The following is an 18,329-nucleotide window of genomic DNA, read 5'->3' as shown; positions in this document are numbered from 1 at the left end:
CCCCAGTATGTAGCTCTGCAGAAAGGTGGCAAAATAGGGAAATTACTAGTATTCAAGCCCTACTATACTATTAGCCCTGGCATAATCAGAGAGGCTATTATCAGAGCTCTTATATAATGAGATTGCTGCCATAATTTGTAATTGCACTACATGGTACCAAAGGGACAAATAGATTTTTTTTTACAGGACAAGGAGATTTATGAAGCAACCTGTCCCATGGACAAGTAGATATTTTATTAAATTCCACACTAATGCAAAGACCCTTTTTTTTTTTTTTTTGCAACAGTGTATTTGGTGATCAGTAAACTCAAATTCAGAGACTGATCAATTGTGCCCATTCCCTTCTTACACCCATCTTGGGTATCTACCAGGATGTTATTACGATTTACTCATTCTTCTAGTCTTTGGAGTAAAATGTGTCTCATTATTTTAGCATCAGAATCAAGCAAAGATACGGGATGGCAATTCTCTGGAAGGGTCCTGTCCCCCTTTTTAAATCAAGCGTGCATGCGCTCTGACGTGTTGTGATCTATCTGTGAGCTTTTAACCACACCCACCACACGTCCATCACAATCACTTACTTGTTCATGGGCTTGCCTTTCAAAAATCCTTTGTTATCATTGGGAAATGCTTTATGTTTGTTTCTCCTTGGGGCAGTTTTGTTACTGCCTTGGTCATCGACTTTGTTATATGGATAGTTGCACGTATGCCGAAACGTTTGACTGTGAGAGAACTTCTGTTTACTTTTGTGTCTCTCCTTCACACTCACGGCGGCCGTGGCGCTTTGAATTGGCTTGCTTATGTCAACTGTTTTATTTTTCATTTTCAATTTGTGGCAAGAAAAAAAGTCTAGTTAGGCATTTACAACACTAATAGCTCTAACTCGACCAAACACAAGAATCACTGCATTGCACATGCTTGTTATAGATGGAAATAACAAGAGAGATTTTCCAAGTAGGTGGTGGGCCCACCTTTGCAACTGCATTAAGTACATTAGTAATGGGCCCCACAAATCCTGATACTACAGGAAAATGTCCACCAGGACTTCATCCAGGCTGGAGGCTGTCCCTCTACTATACCCCCTAACAGCCTCTACAATCTCGTAATTCAAACTCCAAATCAACTGAGTAGGCCAGATTGCACTAATCACCCCCGGTAACTACAACCACCTATTCCCAAGAACACATTTCAGAGAAATGCTTTATACATTGGATCTCCTGCACATTCTCTTAAGTAGAGGGTTGAGATCACTCTTGCAGAAAGGGGGACATTTATCACCCTCCAAAAGGCAGCACTATCTTTAATTTGATTCACCGCACTAAGATCTTCCCATGTCTTTTCCCCAATTTCCATGCCCCACACTTCCTTTGCTTTCAGATACTCGGCCTTCCTAATCAACCCTTTATTCCTTGGATCAGCACTTAGGGCAGTGTGAAGATAGGCTAGAGCTTTGGAGCATGCCTTATCAACCCAGCTCCTTGTTTGAGGGAGCTTCCTGTTTATAGGATATATCAAATATGTAAGACCCAAGGTGAAATGTTTCCTGTACCTTACTAAGATGTCTATTTGATACTACATCTAAAACTGCGACCATCCACATAGACATAAATTACAGGCTTGGCAGGACCCCCTCTACGATGCCGAAAGAAAATGGTTTAGCAACAGAAGACACCTCAAGTGTGCACCAATAGGGAGGCAGGTTTAACCAAATCCAGCCCCAAGCTTCTCATCATTTTCATATGGATATAAAAGGAGAGTGGGTTGAGATTTCCACCTACTGGCCCTGACTTATTTTCCTTTCAGCCTCATTGCTTTTGTTGTGCATTGTTATACGGATGTATATGACTACCCATCTTCCTACAAGTGTGACATTTTTGGGGAACAAGGCTTTAAAAAAAAAAAAAGGAGAAAAAAAAAATACCGTATTTGACATGGCCTATCTGCTGCCTAGAGGAGGTCTCAAGAAGTATACGTTGGAACTTTTGTTTATCTGGCAGGCTACCGATTTAGAGGTAATAAAAGGTAACTCTTATGATTTATTAATCATATCTAGGAACTTTCATAGTCTATATTTGGCCCATATCAAAAAAACAACTGGTTGAGATCAAACTTTTCTGAATGGCAGAACCGAGGGCAATCACAGCAGTCCAAGAACAGAGTATCAGAAATACAAATGATGAGATTTTCAGAATATTAAGTGCTAGTGTGATGGTTAAACCAGTTTATGAATCAGGACAAGTACTAAAAGCCAAGAAAACTGATCCCTATGCTTGGAGATGTGAAGGCATTCAGCTCCTAGTCTTTCCTGTACTGGGCCGGAGTGAGATACAGATATCCCACAAGTACAAGGAGATCCATTTACATTGCAGGCTCACCACATTTCTAGCAAAGATAGCACATTCTTTAACTCCACAACAGAGGCAATGCTCTAGATACGCGGGTCTTAACCTTTTGACTTAGTAGCCCTACTCCCACTGAAAGACTATTGGCAGCCAGGAACCAGGGTCCCCAGTCTAAACTATTTCAAAGATTTGACCCTAAACTCAAAGCACAAAAATACAGAAACTAGTATACATCAAATAAATTATGAAATATTTAATTTGATTCACAAATAAAACCTATAGAAATCAAAAATGTATTTTTAAATTCTGTGAGTTATCCTGATTGCTTGCGCTTTCTTTTACAGAACCTTGTGCAATGTGCGTCGGGAAGCATCTTAGCTAGACAAACAGGAACTAAACTGGACTCCACATAACGAGTACACAAAAAAACCAAAAATATGTGGTAAGTGAAATTTTTTCATGGAGGCGTGGGTGAAGCACAATCTAGTGCTGGGTCTGATGATCTGGCAGGACAGCGTAAGCACATTAAACCAAATTAGATGAAGTCTTTCATGTATTGTCTTGCATGGTCTGTAATATGTAAAAAATCCACAAACAATTGTTGTTTGGCTAGGTAGCAATGGGTATTTAGATGGGTTGGGTAGGTATGAAAGGGAGGAGTCCAGAGACAAAGACTGTGTGCAAGTCCATGGTACATAGCGAGCCAGTCCTAGAAATAGTGTGGAAACGAGGATGATAGACATGATTGCATGGATGCTGAGCAGAGACCCTTGAAGGATTAATCTGTTCTCTAACCCACATACCTCAGTTCTTTCACTAGTTTCTCTGATTGCACAGCCAAGGGTCCGATGAAGGCAAGGGGATCTTTGGGTGCGACAGTTCGATTCTCTATTCCACCCATAATATCACTTAAATAAATAGTTAAGGGAACCGCCTACTCTTCTAATTTCGGCATTACCCGGAAAGCGCTAAAGGTAAAAGGTTGGATGGCCCCTTTTCTAGTTTTCAGGTGTGCTTGGGCAGAGAAAGAGCAATGGGGCTGAAAGATCTAAGCATAGAGAGCCTCAACGGCAAGTTACTCCTAGATATGTTAACTTTCATAAAGATAGATTAGGGAATCTACAAAATAAGTTTAAGGATCCTAAAAACAAGATAGGCACTGAATAGTGGACACTATTTTTGCAATGGCATTAGGAGGCCCATTAACATAAGCTTGTACCCAAGTGGGTGTATGAGAAAAAAAACAGGAGAAACTGGAATACCAAATAAATTACCTCAAGGACAGAGTTAGGTCTTGTGCGCCTACTGCTCTGCCTCCTGCCTATCTATTCCATCAGATCACTGTATCACAAGAACAAAAAACGTAAGGTCAAAGGGAGGGGGATTTGTTGGGCATCCTTTGTATGCTTTTGGAAGGACCCTTTGGTGCAACCATTGATACACTTAGAAACAGAGCAGCACCTAAAGGTCTGGCAATGGGTGGAGCAAACACACATGCGAGTGCTGCAATGTGACTGACTGACAGCAAAGTACAACTGGCTAATGACCATACAAGATATAGACTTGACTACTGCAAATCGGTCCTGAGCATGAGTCAGCTGGGCGCAGACATACCTCAGAGCGCAGCCCAATAATCACTAGAAAAAAACTAAAGATGGACAGCAGATCAACTGGCTAGGAGAAGCTTCTCCCTCCCCTCATTCTGGAAACACTTATGATACTGACCCCAGAGGATCTGCTCCTGACACCCTCCTTCCATTGAGAGGCTATCCGACAGCAGACAGTAGAATCACTGTCCACATAACTTGGATCCCCTGAGACCTGATGAGCATTAGGAAGCAACTGCCTAATATTAGAGAAAACCCAAACATGTTCTGTGAAAAATTGCAGAACATCTTCAAAGTGTATAGACCAAATTGGGTGGATGTGAATCAATTGCTGCCTGTTGTGGTACCCAGTGAAACTATGGGGCCATGAACATAGCAAAGATGTGTTGATGAATGCTGTAGTGGATGTGCACCTGGCGAAAAGTATTTGGACCAAGATTTTGAACACCAAACAAAGTACGACTGAGTCACCCGCAGACTATCTAGGCAACTTAAGTATATGTTTGAAAGATATACAGGCACTGCCCATCCGATCAAAATGGCTCAGGAAGCTGTGGGAGTTGCCTTTGTTCAGGGATTATTCCGGAATGCGAGAAATCGGTTGATCACAAAACGTACTTGATGGCATACTAAGAAGTTAGCAGAATTAGCGACAGTTACGAACCACTATGTCGCTTTACATGAAAGAAAGAAATATTGTTGAATCCATATTAATGTCAAAGGGGCAGTCAAGAGGAAGAAATGGGGGGCCAAAGGGGTGTTCCTTTGATCAGAGTGCCACAAAGCAAAAATAAAAAACTTACCTTGATCTGTTCTATCGTGGGCATGGTCTGTCTGAATGAGCCTGCATCTCTCTCTGCCTTTCTAATGCCTCGAAAACTATAACTATCCCCATGGCAATTACAGACTAATGTCACTCATTTTTCCCCTTCTGAGAAGGGGATCTTAAGTGGGCTAAAGTGAATGTAACATTGTTCTAGAGACTGTACATTTCAAATCCCCCTCCCCTCTCCCCCTCGAATACCGTATGGCGGCTGGTTTGGTATTTCACAATCACTTGACGTCAAGAAGGATATGCTCATTTCATCTCCGGAAAGTAAGTTATCCCTGACTGCCTTATAAATGGGCTGTGGCCCATTACTTTAGCTATGTTGTCCCTTCTATTAGACATTGTGGCATCACGCTCTTCAACAATGGCCAGGGCACCACATGATTTCTGAAATGAACAGATTCCTCTCCATTCTATATCTCAACTATGGTTTAAGACAGCCATCTGAGAAACCAGATGCAATGCTCAGATACTGGAAGAAGTAGCCAAAGCCACTGCCATTTCCCTACGTTTGAAAATAGATCAGTTGGATTTCCAGAATTCAAGGGTGTTGTAGAATAAAATGGCCCTAACTTACCTCCTAGCAGCCAAAAAGAAGATCTGGGCAATATTTATGTATGTATGTATATCGTATTTCTATAGTGCTGTATATGGTCAAAGAAAAAGCATAAACGCACTATGAAAGAAGATCGGAAGCTGGGTTGTGGATGGTTCTTTGGGTGCAATAGTAGGTTATGAGTGTTGTATGCAAGCAGAAAGACCACATTAAGGTTACTGTGATAAAATTACAAAAGGTTCAAAATGGCTTTGATTCCAACTTAAGTGGCATCTGGACTTGGTTCTCGAGGATGATAAAGAATTGGGTAATGAAGAACTTCGAAACTGTAATTGTTATTCTTCTTAAAATACCTTCACGTGCTGCTGTTATACTGAATATGTGGATCATCCAAGAAAAGGCATTGCCCCTGCTTACTCACCTAATTCTTTTGAAGATGATTAAGAATAAATGTGTCTATTTGCTATTGAACTGCTGAAGAGATTTAGCGGGAAATGGGGAGGGCTTATGAATGTAAATTCACTTGTACATATGACTTAATGCATGCATTTATACTAAGAAGAGGAAATGACAATACCCATGTGCCTTAACGTTTGTTATATTTTATTAATCTACTGCTATTTGCTTTCGTAACAGCTTGAAGTCTACTAAAGCATTAACCTTATTACACATTTCCACACATTTTAAACAAAGTCTTGCTTTCTAATTCCATGTTGTGCACTGCACATTTAACTGAACTATTCTAATAGAAACAGACTCGTTCTGAAGTTGGCACACGAAATAGAGAATTTCAGAAGGTAGCAGAGTCAGGTTTGACTAGTGATACAGGTATCTGTCTCGTCAATTTCTTTTTGCATTCTTCCCACGTGTTTTCACTTCAGTTTACTTGCAATGAGAAAATGTGTTGAAGTGTGGCACCAGTATGGACGGATGGTAGCATTACTTGGCTCCAACTGATCGAGGGCGAAGCTTTTATCCACTGAAAAAGCTATTGCCTTGCTTGTTTTAAATGCCCGCTGGCTATTTGTGCATTACACGCATGTCAAACTTTCATGTGCTATTCCGATAGTTTTTGTGTTCCTTTACACTATTGTCTTGTTATATTTAAGTTACACTAGTAAGAACTATAAATAAAAAGTTACTCTATGAAAAGTGAGATACTGTTTACTTGATAGGATTAAATTGATCAATTGTGCCTCGTATGGTCAAGGACAGATAGTGCTGAGGAACAAAATGAATGATATACGCAATGCAACACTGACAAATAAGAACAAATATTCTCAAATCTTACAGCAGAGTTTATTGTATGATAAGTGCTCCAAATATGATGGTACAGGGCAAAAAACTGTCATGTCGGTATTTGCCCTGACAAACACAGAAAAAGAGGATGTTGCCTACCTCGCATTTCGATAAAGAGAAAGTGTGCCCCAGATGAAGACGCCCATTCATGTACGGGTAGGGGAAGGTGACAAGGTATTTGCCCTTGCTGCAAAAAGAAAAGGGAAGCAAAATAACATCTCTGATTACGATAAAACAACATTACATTTAAATCCTTGTTAAGGACAGATTATTTGCAGTGGACTGGTTCCATATACTCACTTGCTGATGCAAAATCCTGAGCACCTCATAACTAAAAGGTTGCTATTGACAATGGACTTTGTCAGATTTAATCTAAAATATTGGATGTCTCTATTTAACATTTACGGATCTCAGCTCAGCATAGAACACTGTGTCAAGAGAGGAAAGCTTTAGGGGAAAATGTTGGAAAAGAGAGTGGAGGCCCTATTAGTGCATGTGTTAGCCCAATTACATGAAGATGTGACTGGGTGTATTCGTTATGGGTCTAATGGTGAATAACCTCAATTAAGATCAAGCTTGATGCGAGGCAAGGGTGTGTGCTGGTTCCCTTTTCTTTTCCGTCTATATATTAATGACCATGATCCATTTCTAACACTAAGGGTGACACAGGGAGGAATAAGAAGTCTCCATGCATTATTATATGCGGGTTACTGTGTTCTATTTTCAGGAACTGGTGTGAGTTTGCTGAGTTTACTGGACAGATTTGTTCTGTTCATGAACGACCTAGGATTAGTGACCAATATACAGATAAGTCACACACCATGGTTTGTGAGCATTCCTCAAATAATTCAAATCCCATTTTATTAACGGCAATAAACTTCTCTGCGGCCCAACTTTCGTATATTTGGGGGTACCGATTGATAATAAATGTACTTGGGTCCATCTCAATAAAGTCAGGTATGCCCAGTTTGAATAAACAGAGCCAGTCTTTAGGTTTGTAGTAAACATTTGGTTCCAAACCCCTAGAGACCGTGGTTAATATCTACAAAGCTTGTTATTGCTCTGTAATGACATATGGGAACGCTATATGGGGGTACTGTAGCTCTGTGCATTTGCAGGGTGGCGAGAACATGTTTTTGAGAAGACTGCTAGCTGTATCTATCACTGTGCCCACTTATGCCTGTCACATGGAGCTGGGTCTACTGTATCTAGAGGACCGCATTAAGTTAGCGTATGTTCAGGCAATCTATTTGGCGCAAACAAGAACCCTTTGTAAACCAGGACATATTCTATGATTGCCTATGGTTTGATTATGCACATAGAATATTGTAATAAAGTATGTTAACAAACAATTTATTATGCTAGCGAGGACTGAATGTTTTTATAACCCATTGAACATTACTGCCTTGGCCAAGAGGTGCTTAAAAACCCAATTTCTCCTTCTATAAGGAAGGAGAAGAGAATCCCAAGAGTTCAATAGGAGGAGAGTGGTTGCCTATCATATGTTAGTAAGCACAGATCATATGGAGCAATAACATTAATGCTCATCTCTTCACTATTAGAGATTCTACCCGCTTAGGTTCTATATACATCATTTTCTGGTCTCTTATACTAGAGACACCTATAGTGAATCAGGCCATGAGCTATGTTCGATCTATCAAATCTACTCGCTATGGCAAGGCATATTTTAGCAGGTCAAGCTATTTTTAGGACCTACTCGCCCCTTCTGGCAAGTTGACAAAGAGCAGGTGTTCCGTTTAGTCAGAAAGTGAAGGAGCAATAAAGACACCTTTAAATCTTGTTCTTCATACATTTGCTCTGTGTTCAGGGACAGAAGTCAAAAGTCAATTTGTCTTACGATTAATTTTCTTTCTGTCTGCAGAGTTCCAGGATTGTCAGGTTTTTCCTAACACAACACTTAAATAGCGAAGTCAACAGTACTATCATTTCAAAATATATTTCAGCAGTTGTGAAAATCCATTATTTGTACTTGTGTGATGAATACAAATATTTTAATAGGATGAAAACAAATCAGAACACTTTATTTGGTGATGTGCAAAGAATAAATGTTTTCTGAAACCCGATTTTCACAGATTGTTAATATATGATATGGTTTTATCAGCAAAGCTGCAAGTTAGTGGGAAGGGTTTTGGACATTTCTATGACAATTTCTGTCTGTAAATGAAGTGTACGACCACATCATGCTTTAGAAATATATTTATGAAAAGTGAGTGTTTAAACCTAGACCTAGAAACACTCCTGCTTGTGTGGAAAAACTATCAGTAAACTAAGAAGCAAGTCATGGATCATGTGTCCCCAATATGTGGGCTAGGTTCTTTTTATACATGAAGCAAAAATGTAGTCTATTTCATCAAAGTTTTTTTGTACAGCAGAAGTGCTGAGCTCACCTATTTGAAGGTACACTCGTATGTGAGAATGAAGAAAAGGGTGACTCTGCAAACTAAAATATTTGTATAGGATCACATAATTTGAGATCAGTTTACGGGTCAAGTACATTACAGTTCTGATCGAGTAGATTATTCAAGTTACTCGTCCTGCATGTCTGGTAACATTTTCATGATTTTTTGAGGCCTATGTTACATCTTTTCTTCTTTTGTAAACTGTATGCCGGGCCAAGGAAATAGTTTTTAATTCCATTACTTAGGTCTTTAAACATTAGGAAGTGCAGACAAGCCTTACTTTACTTGGAATTGTTGCAAAATGAATATGTCTGCGCTATGGTATATGAATTTATATCAGCCACAGTAAGACTTAGGAACATGGTAGGGAAGTACTGTTTTAATGGTGATTTATTATTTAATTTGTTTTGAGGCTTCCTGGTGAGTCACTGAGTATGGAACATGGGTTTGGCCTATTTCTGCATAGCTTTTAGATTGCTATCTTGTTCTCTTCCTCTTTATGCATACATCACTTTATAGACCCAATTCTCATAGCGGAGTACTTGTTTGTTGTTGACATAAAACCTATTTATACAATCAAACAAACTTTCATAGAGCACGGTAAATCGGTCATGAGGGGCTTGAGGCGCTGTACACGTCATTTTATGTAACTGCTGCGATTTAATGATTGTATATTGATGATTTTTATGCTCTGTACTTTATGGCTGTACACGCCTAATAAAGAATTGATTGGATGAGCGATACACATGCCAGACTTGTTTAGTCTAACTGGGGATTTGCTTTCATCCAGAAGACTGTATGTTAATGCAAACAGTGTTATCAGGTACACAATTGCAAAGCATTAAAATCTTTTCAGCCTTAGACAACTTTCAAGATCTTCTGTAGAAGTATGCATCAGCCACTGATTAATAAAGTTAGCTTGATGCTTACGCTCACCACTGGAAACTTTAGCAGCTGGCACTAACATGTCAACTTTTTACCAATTTTTAGGGGCCATATGCCTGATGCAAGGTTTTTTGTGTTATAAGCCACGCCGCTCTAGGAGTTAAGGTGCCCTATGCTGTGATCTGCTTGTCATGAGTTTCAATTGCAGAGATACTGCCTCAGCCCTTTAAAACTTTCACGTCTTGTAAATGTGTACCAGTAAATTAGGTGACACAAGTGCTTTATTTACAGCAAAATATTTGTGATATATATAGCACTATATAAAAACATGAGTTATTAAAAGTACAAATAGATTATTTAGTTTGTGCATTAGAGAGCTGTGTAATTTAGTGACACACTGTACACATATCGCAGCATGGGCTTGTGCCTCTGTCTTTGCACTGTGTTAAGCTAGGTCCATAAAATAGGACAAACACAATGGAAGCAGGATTCACTCCAAACGTTGCTATATTCTATGTAGACAGTTTTTAACACAGCATATATATATATATTTTTTTAACAACCTGAATTCGTACCATCCATACACACATGTACAAGGTATAGCAACAATGCTAGTATCATTTAGACTGAGGACATGCACAATCGATTGTGAATTTCAAATCATTATTACAAAACAAAAAACAAGACCTGTAGCCATAAAACTACATATTTGTTTTGGATCCGACCATTTTCAGCACCAGTCGTACTTGAGGTATGAAACTGTACTGGAAGTCTACAGACAGAAATACCTTAATTAAGGATACAAGTACACACCTAAAAGCTCTGAGGGCCAGCCTCCCATCTAGTCATTACCCCTCTTACAGGAAGAATTGCAAATGGTGTAAAGATTACTTTAAGGAAGCCAAAATACACTGAAGATGAAGAAAAAGAAGAAAAAAAAACAACTTAAAAAGAAAGGCTATCCTAAAGAAAATTAAAGGGGGGTGGAGCCAAGATGGCAGCGAGGTAAGAGCGGCTGGTGCCGCCTAGAGCATCCCCTGCACCACCAGAGCGACATCTGGGGCTCCGGGAGCTGAGGGGATCCCTCGGAAGCCCAGAAGAGCCCGCGGACCGGCAAGCTGGGAGATGCGGCCCCAACCAAGATGGCAGCCGCTTGAGGCGCGAGGGAGTGGAGTGGAGTGGATGGGCCGGCTGTGGTGGGGGTTAATGAAACCTCACCGAGGGCCCCCTTTTGGTGGCGGCTGGAGTCTCAGTGTGCCCCCCCCCCGACCTCGATAGCAGCTGTGGGGAGAGAGAACTGCTGGCGATGGACCCGTGTGGCAGCCATAGACCTGGAACTGCCAGAAGGCCGAGGCACTCGCGGGAAGGAGAAGAGGCGGAGCGCGCACCTTGAGGAACACAACCTGGGCCAGGCGGGACCGGAGAGGTGCCAGTGGTGGGGCAGCGGACAGGAGGATTGCCACGACTGGTGGCCCTCCAAGAGATGACCGACCACGTGAGTCGTTGAAAACCGTGGTTCCCGCTTGGAGGACTGGACAAGGGTGCATCCGGACTTGCTGGGCCCCCTCCCACCCCTGGTGCTGATGGCGCAGGGCGACGAAGAGGCACATTGAGGAGAAGTGCTACCAGAGGACGAATCGTGAGACACCCGACGACCTGCATCGCAGTACAAATGCAACGGCGCTGCATTATGGTGAGCACAGGCATGCCTGTGAGGGAAGCGGACCTAGGGGGGGACTTCTAGCATTAGCTAGAGAGCCCAGCTGAGAGGGAACATAAAGAAAAGCGAGTTGGCCCTCTTGAAGAGCATATGGACACCAGTAGGGCCACACAGTAAACTGCCTACACCAACTCTGATGCACTGAAGGGGACACTCCTAGCAGTGGATGGTTCGGGCCGACGGGCCACCCACCCCAACGAATGAAGCCCACACCCCTGGAATGGACCTATAAGGCAGAAGAAGTGAACACCCTAAGCGCGATCGCAAGTGAAGGGGAGCGTCTGGAGTACAGTGACTGGTGGACGCTGCGCAGGCGGGCGGTAGGTGGTTTAACCTGTGCAAAAGGAATTATGGAGGCGCAAAGGCAATGTAAGAAGGAGGGCAACTTGAAAGAGCTCTTTGCGCAGACCCTGGCAAAGTAACAGGAGCAAAACCCGCTGGTGGCATCAGATGGCAAAGGATCCAGTGATGGTGAGCAGGTAGAGGAAGATACCACCCGATAACTAAGTCGTTTCTGGAACACTTTTCGGAGGACTCAGAGGAGACATATCTAGTCTTAGACATGAGACTGCCACCACAACCAAAGACCTCAAGAGGGAAGTAGCAGAACTGGAACAGAGAGCGGATACGGTGGAACGCCCCCACAACGTGCAGGCGGAAGAACTGGATCACCACAGACAGGAACTTCTCACACTCAAATAGAGCAAACTGTGAACTGCAATACCATTTTGAAGATCTCGAGAACAGGTAGCGGCGCTCCAACATACATATTAGATGGGTCAAAATGCAGGCGACACCGGGGTTACTGGAGGTCTTTGCGATACGCTTGTTTCGGCAAGTTACTATGGCACGCAAAGATCAAGAGATAATCCTGGACCTCACGCATTGAGTGAGCCGACCGTCTCGGGCTCCCATACAGGCACAGGACATACTCGCATGTCTTCATTACTACAAACAAAGAACAAATCCTGATGGCAGTCAGCAACTCGAGTGCAATAAACTTTGAGGGCCACAAAATATACTTGTACCAAGAGCTCTCACCATTAACCGTTGGGGTGCCCAGTACCTGCTGGTCTCATGCTCCGCCACGTTTCCCGTGTGCCGAGGATGAGACCAGCTCATCATAGCACTCCCCTGCAGGGATGGAAGGGGGAAATCGCTTCCCATTCCGAACCCCCCCATGACGGCTGATGAGGTCAGCACCCAAAACGTGCACTGACCACATCACAGGTCACCTTCCATTGCGCTGGAAGCATCCGGAAGAGAAATGCTAAGCATTTCTCTTCTGACAGGGAGGTGGGGGCGGGAGAGGCATCAAAGGAGAGGAAAGGCCTTTCCTTTCCTTTGATGTCTCTCTCAGCATTTCTGCTGCGATCGGGCAGCAGAAATGCCCACTAGACACCAGGGATTTTTTTTTAATGTTTATAATGAAGGGGAGCGACCCCTTGGGCATTATTAAGCCTTTTCTGCCCCACCCCGGGGGGCAGATCGGCCTATTTAAATTAGGCTGCTCTGCCCCCGGGGGGGGCAGAAGCCACTAGACACCAGGGATATAGATAGATATATAAATATACACATATATATATATATACACACATATATACATATATATTTATTTATTTTTGGTTGTTTTTTTAAAAGACGTGGTGTGCGACCCCTTGGGCAAGAGTAGATCCCCATTGGAGCACATTACTGTTGGCCATTTCTGACCCCTTTGCGGTCAGATCGGCCCATTTTTGGAAGGCCCAAGGGGAGCAGAAAGCCTAGCAGAGACCACGGAAGATTTATTTATTTATTTATTTGTAAAAAGAGGGTGGGGGTATGGCCATATCCCCACCCCAAACAAATGGGGACAAAGTTGTTCTGCCCACCGGTGGGCAGATGGGGTAATTACCCCTGATTCACTCCCCTGGGGGAAGGGGGTAGAAAACCTACTAGATGCCTGGGAATAAAAAATAAAAAGTGGAATGGTGTCTACCAACCAGTATGGGCATGGTTATGCCGCCACCCCAACTGAAGGGGTAAGTCTTTCAGCTCTCCCCCCCACACAAAAAAAAAAAACATCTAATCGCACGGCAAGCAAGAGGACATTTGATTCTTTTGTGTTTTGGTTTTACATTTGGACCATGTGAGATTGTCTAACTCTCAAAAGCGTCCCACTTGGAATGGTGAGGGCTGCACTATTTGGACTTTGGACGTTGACATGTAGAAAAATCTGCGAGACCTAGACACATCTGAAAACTAAACATCTGGGTGAGCACCCCACACCATTTTCTTACTCACAATGCCCTGCAAACCTCCATCTCTGCTAGAAATCATACATTTTTCCCACATTTTTGTGATAGTACCTTCAGGAATCTGCAGGAATCCGCAAAATTCCTACCACCCAACATTGTCACATCTAGACCGATAAAAATTCTGCCCCACTTGTCAGCCTAAAAATGTTTTTTTTTTTCTTTCAACTGCCCTTTTGGACCTGCTTTGGTTCCCCCTCAATTTCGACATGTTTTTGGCTCTTCCCTGTCACAGGTATTTGGCCCACCAACACAAGTCAGGTACCATTTTTACCGGGAGACTGAGGGGAACGTTGGGTGGTAGGAAAGTTGCACTGTTGCGGTGGTCCCACATAGAAATGTGGGAAAAATTTTGTTTTTTAACTACATTTGGGGTTTGCTGAAAATTCAGGGTAAGAAAACACTGGGGAATCCATGCAAGTCACACCTCCCTGGACTACCTCGGTTGTCTAGTTTTCAGAAATGTTTGGGTTTGGCAGGTTTCCCTATATGGTTGCTGAGTCCAGGACCAAAAACGCAGGTGCCCCCACTCCTCCAAGAAACAGGTCGTTTTGTATTTGATCAATTTCATGTGTCCACATAGTGTTTTGGGGCATTTCCATTTGCCAGACAAGTAAGGTACCATTTTTATCGGGAGACTTGGAGAACGCTGGGTGGAAGGAAACTTGTGGGTCCTCTCAGATGCCAGAAGTTTCTGTCACCGAAATGCGTGGAAATGTTTTTTTTTTTTTAACCAAATTGAGGTTTGCAAAGGAATCTGAGTAACAGAACCTGGTGAGAGCCCCACGTCACCCCATCTTGGATTCCCCTAGGTGTCTAGTTTTAAATAATGCACAGGTGTGGTAGGTTTTCATAGGTGCCGGCTGAGCTAGAGGCCAAAATCCACAGCATGGCACTTTGCTAAAAACAGCCTTGTATTCTTTGGGAGAATGTGATGTGTCCATGCTGTGTTTTGGGGCATTTCCTGTTGCGGGCACTAGGCCTACCCACACCAGTTAGGTACCGTTTTTAATTGGGAGACTTGGGGGAACCATGGGTGGAAGGAAATTTGTGGGTCCTCTCAGATTCCAGAACTTTCTGTCACCGAAATGTGTGGAAAAAGTATTTTTTTTTGCCAAATTTTGAGGTTTCCAAAGGATTCTGGGTAACAGAGCCTGGTGAGAGCCTCACAAGTCACCCCATTTTGGATTCCCCTAGGATCTAGTTTTCAAAAATGTACAAGTTTGGTAAGTTTACCTAGGTGCCGGCTGAGCTAGAGATCAAAATCCACATCTAGGTACTTTCCAAAAAACATGTCAGTTTTCAATGTAATGTGTCCATGTTGTGTTTTCTTTCGCGGGCATTAGGCCTACCCAAGCAAGTGAGGTACCATTTTTATCGGGAGACTTGGGGGAACACAGAACTAGTGTTATTGCCACTTGTCTTTCTCTACATTTTTGCCTTCTAAATGTAAGGCAGTATGTAAAAAAAGACTTCTATTTGAGAAATGCCCTGTAATTCACATGCTGGCATAAGCATCCCTGAATTCAGAGATGTGCAAATAACCACTGCTTCTCAGCACCTTATCCCATTTTGGAAATACAAAGGTTACCTTGATACCTATTTTTCACTCTTTATATTTCACCAAATGAATTGCTGAATACAATAAAAACCCATTGCAAGGTGCAGTTCCTTTACAAGGGCGACAGCTGACACACTGGACAAAGATATCACCCCTACTGAAGTCTTACTAGCTATCCACCGCCTTTCTGTGGGGAAGGCTACATGACAGGATGGATTTGGGTCATTCAATAAAATATTTTGGGACCTCCTGGCACCCATATTGGCATGGCTTTTCAACCACTTTGTGAATATCAAAACACTTACCCCTTAATGCAAGTAGGAATGATCATGGTTATTCCAAAGACTGTGCGGGATCCAGCTCTCTGTTCCTCCTATATGCCTATCATGTTACTGAACATGGACACCAAACTCTCTACCAGTGTCCTGGCAAGAAGGCTAAAACCCTACATGCAGGGGCTGATACATCCCAATCAGACCGGGTTTATACCGGAGAGGACCTGTGCCGATAACACTAAGAGGCTGTGCCACCTTTTAGATAAAGTGCAGCAAGCCCACATACCATCCCTACTGCTATCTCTTGACGCAGAGAAGGCCTTTGACCGGGTTCACTGGGACTTTCTGTTTGTTTCTTACCCTGCTATTGTCTAGGCCCGAGATTCTGCAAATGTGTGCGGTGTAATTATACCTCCCCCCCAGGACAGAGCGAGTGTTAACGTCGCCCTATCCGCTATCTTCCCTATAATTAGAGGGACCAGACAGGTCTGTCCGCTGTCGCCCTTGCTGTTTGGCCTCTATATGGAGCCCTTTGCGGAATGCACATGGCTAAAATCAGACAATTCATGGCATCCTGATGGGGGAACGAACGCAAAAAATTGCACTATATGTGGATGATGTTCTGCTCTATTTGTCACAGCCGGAAACGTCCCTCTTAGCGGTGCTAGGGGAACTGAGCACCTTTAAAGATCTGGCTAGCTTCAAGGCCAACTTATCTAAATGCGCCATCCTCAATTTAAAGTTATCAGAAGTAGAGGCGCTGAGGCCCACACTGCCTTTTGCATGGGCTAACCAAGCGTTGAGCTACTTGGGCCTCCAGATCTGCACAACATCGGACACTATAGCCCAACTTAATTACACCGCCTTGCTGAGTGAAGCAAGGGAAACCCTGGCCAAATGGAGAGGCTATGGTCCCTCGTGGCTGGGTCGAATAGTGGCCATAAAGATGACGCTCTTACTCAAAGTACTCTTCCTCATGCAAAGACTACCACTGCCTCCTCCAGGCGGGGTACTCAACACTATGCAGAAGTTGATATGGGAATATATTTGTGCCAGGAAAAGGGCAAGAATGGCACAGACACAGGCTTATCTCCAGCAAGCAGAGGGAGGACTGGGGGGGCGGTCCTCATTTGGCTAGTTATTACCAGGCTGCATAACTACAATACTTATTGGAATGGTCGCAGGAATGTACTGAGAAGCATTGGTGCTTTATTGACCAGACAGTGGCTGGACAGCACATCTGGAAACTCCTATGGCTACCCCGGGGTAACTGACCGATGGGCTACGATGGACGCCTGGGATAGGGTGGAGACACGTAAGGGCCTGTCCTCTCCCATATCTCCGGAAACGACGATTCTCAGCAATCCTGTTTTCCTCCTAGCTCTCACAGGAACCTCATTCTAAGACTGGCAGAATTCTAATTGTAAAAGAATTGAGACCTCTAAGACACCCAAAGCATTTTGAATTTCACTCAATTACAGGCGGCGTAGGGCCTCCCGCAAAAAAAACGAAAAAAAAAAAAAAAAAACTTACTGGCTGTACCTAGCAATTCGACACAGGGTAACTTCTCCATAGATTACACCACTCGCAAGCAGACCTCTCCTCCCCTTTGAGAAATGGTTAACGCGCACCAATGACAAGAAACTCATATCTGATATTTATTGCTTTTTGACCACACCGTCATTTTTGCTTTAGACACCTGCGAAGCGCAGGCGGCAAATGGAATGCGAGCACACTTAGAAAAAACAATTATGACAATATGCACATATAACCAACCATAACTTAAAATTAAGAATTTTATACCTACCAAACATCTAAACAAGTAGCTCAGCAAGTTATAGCGCAGCTGCTAGATAGAATTGCCACAATCACAAGCCTCACTGCAATCAGAACGGAGATTCTAAAAGTTCTCCTGACCGTTGCTACCAGATCACTTATCACATCATCCATTACCAAAGGGGAAAAAAAAAGTATAAACATCTCAGTGCTATATTTCTTCTCAATACTAAGCAGTGAAGCGCAGCCTTAACATGACCTCCATCTTGGGTTTTCTTCCTAAAATACAAAATTATGGAACATCATCCCAAAATGGGATCACTTTGTCACATCCATCAAAAGATGATTGAAAATTCACATACTCTTTACCTTGTACAGCCTGCTCTGATCCGCTCTGCATTACTCTTTATTTCAAAGTATACTCACACAAAAATAAGTGCACCTATGTAAACAATAGTTACTTTGTAATCTGTTATGTAAATCTTACAATATTTGAATAATCGTCCTGCAGCCCAATCTTAGTAAGGTTGCCCTTTAATTCCTTTGACGTAACATTTGCCTGGATAAATCCACAACAGGAAAAAATGTAATTAAACTACGCAAAGATTTTAACCCCTTCGCTGTCAGGCCTTTTCCCCCTCCTGGGCCAGGCCTTTTTTTGGGGGCAGTTTGAGCTTAGGCCCTCATAACTTTTTGTCCACATAAGCTAGCCAAGCCAAATTTGTGTCCTTTTTTTCCAACATCCTAGGGATTCTAGAGGTACCC

General features: G+C 42.8%; 1 protein-coding gene across 1 annotated transcript in view; it reads right to left on the bottom strand.

The window, feature by feature from the left end:
• LARS1 (leucyl-tRNA synthetase 1) overlaps positions 1 to 18,329 on the bottom strand; it is a 360,224-nt gene that overhangs the window by 319,015 nt on the left and 22,880 nt on the right. Inside the window, exon 3 of the mRNA XM_069244681.1 lies at positions 6,733 to 6,820. Within this exon, the coding sequence (XP_069100782.1) occupies positions 6,733 to 6,820 (88 nt within the window). The remainder of the gene's footprint in view (positions 1 to 6,732; positions 6,821 to 18,329) is intronic.

This window comes from Pleurodeles waltl, chromosome 7 (assembly GCF_031143425.1).
Source record: "Pleurodeles waltl isolate 20211129_DDA chromosome 7, aPleWal1.hap1.20221129, whole genome shotgun sequence".
NCBI classification, from domain to species: Eukaryota; Metazoa; Chordata; class Amphibia; order Caudata; family Salamandridae; genus Pleurodeles; species Pleurodeles waltl.
This window is presented reverse-complemented; position numbering and strand designations above follow the sequence as displayed.